The sequence below is a fragment of the Triturus cristatus genome, chromosome 5_2 (assembly GCF_964204655.1).
Source record: "Triturus cristatus chromosome 5_2, aTriCri1.1, whole genome shotgun sequence".
Classification (NCBI taxonomy): Eukaryota; Metazoa; Chordata; class Amphibia; order Caudata; family Salamandridae; genus Triturus; species Triturus cristatus.
Genome location: NC_140588.1, coordinates 974,232,498 through 974,234,667, shown reverse-complemented (window position 1 = coordinate 974,234,667; position 2,170 = coordinate 974,232,498). Strand labels below are relative to the sequence as shown.

General features: G+C 43.2%; 1 protein-coding gene across 1 annotated transcript; it reads right to left on the bottom strand.

Annotated features, from left to right (window-relative positions):
- Positions 1-711: 711 nt before the first annotated feature.
- On the bottom strand, positions 712-1,294 carry SERTM2 (serine rich and transmembrane domain containing 2). The gene has a single exon (XM_085608209.1). The coding sequence runs from the start codon at positions 1,159-1,161 to the stop codon at positions 853-855; it is 309 nt and encodes a 102-aa protein (XP_085464335.1). The 5' UTR covers positions 1,162-1,294; the 3' UTR covers positions 712-852.
- Between the last annotated feature and the right edge of the window lie 876 nt (positions 1,295-2,170).

Genomic DNA, 2,170 nt, shown 5'->3' with positions numbered 1-2,170 from the left:
CCTGCAGTGCTGATGTGGGAATCAAAGGACAGATGCGATTTAAAACATTGGACCAATGACCTTCAGTGCCGCTATTCTCCCTCTGATATTCCACACTCAGACCCATGTTTGCTGTCCAACAGATGCGCGACTAAAAGTACCATCTTAATTTGATGTATTCTTTTAACTATTTGAGCATTTGGTAGCTATATGTAGTAGATCAGACCTTTCAGCATTCACATAGGATCAGTTTCAGGCACATTTGTTCATATTTCTATTTTTTTTAATACAAAAACGCTTCATTGGTCATAGATGATTAACTATTCTGATAGCATAACTTGTGTTTGGGTGAAGGGTTCCTCTTTCTGGGGTTAAGCTTCTGTCGATACAATTGTGCAGGATGTCACCCAGTACTGCAAAATAAATGTGTATTTCTGCAAGTCCACCTTTTTGAATATATTATTGTCAGCTTCTGCTTTACAGCTCATTAACAAATGCATGTGCTCTGAAGTTGCCTCTCTTGGTTATTAGCGGCCTCGCCAGGCAATGCGAGCCTACAAGCAACAAACTGGTTTCCTTGGCGGTGCTTTTGTGCAGCACGCGTACACTACTTTTATTGCCATAGAAACGCAGCCTGAAAGCACTTGACACGTACTGTCCTATGGGTACAGCATATCTTTGCATACTCCCAACCATGTCCCCAACTGGCAACGCCTGCGCAAATCAAAACAAAAGTCAAGCAATCCCTTTGCTGGCTCTGTGAGCGTCTGGGATTGTTTTGCAGACTGCCATGTGTTTGCTTTTGTCAGCCATTTTGTGCTCTGCCTAGTGCCCCGCAAGCACCGCTGTCTTTGAAGAGACACAGGGTCATTGTTACTTTGTTGCTGTTGGCCTAGGCACGGGGTCGGGCGTCCGACCTTGCATTTCCACATCTGTGAACTGTGGGATTGTATCCGTGCTCTCTGTGTTGGTGGTGGTGATTGGTGAGATAACATGCTTGAGCCTGAGGAGCATAGTGAAGAGCAGCACAAGCAGGACCGCGAGGAGGCCCAAAAACAGGCCCACGTACAAATAGAGGTTGGCGTACTTATCCACACTGCTGTCTGCGTTTGTAGTCTCAGTAGGCAAGGGGGAAACATGCCCAGTGCGAGCTTCACGATATGTGAAAGACACCTCAGTCATAGCGCGAGATAGCAATCGGTCTGGACCTGTTCGACCTTAAACCATTTCCTCCGACATGATAGGAGTTGTGCAGTCCAGCAGAGAACAGATTTGGAAATTTGTCCTATGTCCCAGTGGAGTGGATGGGAGAAGGCAGTCAGTAATCAAGGGGAATCTTATGCGATCTGACACAAGTGTATCTGGGAAATCACATCTTTGTTAATCTTGAAATTTGTTGACCATTGTGAATACGACACTGCAGAGGGTGTCACATGAAGCTATTTTACTGCGGATGAGGACTATGAGAAATATGAAAATCAATGTCTGTGTTTATTTTGAAAAGGGATCGCGGAATGGATCATTGATAAACAATTCCCAAAAATTTAAATCTGTGCTATTTTGTTGTTGTTTTTGCATACTGAAGTTATTCGTAGAGTTGACCGTCTCTTCTATTTCAAAACAGACACGAGGACTGGTGCTTTATGCTGATTTGAATTCACTGAGACTGATCTGCTTGCTTCTGCCTCTGTACAAGACGGCATGGCCTTCGAGTTGCTGGCCGCTGGCTTGTTCTTGTTTTTGATGCTACAGATTTGAAAGGTGGTTGTAGTGGATGAAGTTCAGATAGCCTTGAGAAAATTCCTCTTCTTCAGTTGCTCTGGTCAGCCATTTCTACCGGCCTGGTGATTTTCAATTCTGAAATGTAAGAGAGAGAACAAAACACTTAACATTACTCTAAAATGGATTAATTGAGTTGTAGTGAGTACTCCCATGAAACAAAAAAGTCCTGAAAAGAAAAGCTTGAAACAAATTTCCCATCTGGATAGAATTACATTCAATATTTTTTAGGGACAAACTATAGGCATATCAGTCTTGGCCACGGCAAAAGAGGCAAAGTTGATTCTAATACGAACACAAGCAAGGGCAAAATTCATCTGAAGTTGTCTGAATTCACAATCAGAATGAAGCACAAAGTAGCAAGATTGGACTCAACTGTAAATGGATCAACCCAACTGTCAATGGACCCAAC

Bases quoted from the DNA above. Each gene is read 5' to 3' on its own strand.
- SERTM2 (XM_085608209.1), bottom strand. From the start codon at position 1,161: ATGACTGAGGTGTCTTTCACATATCGTGAAGCTCGCACTGGGCATGTT.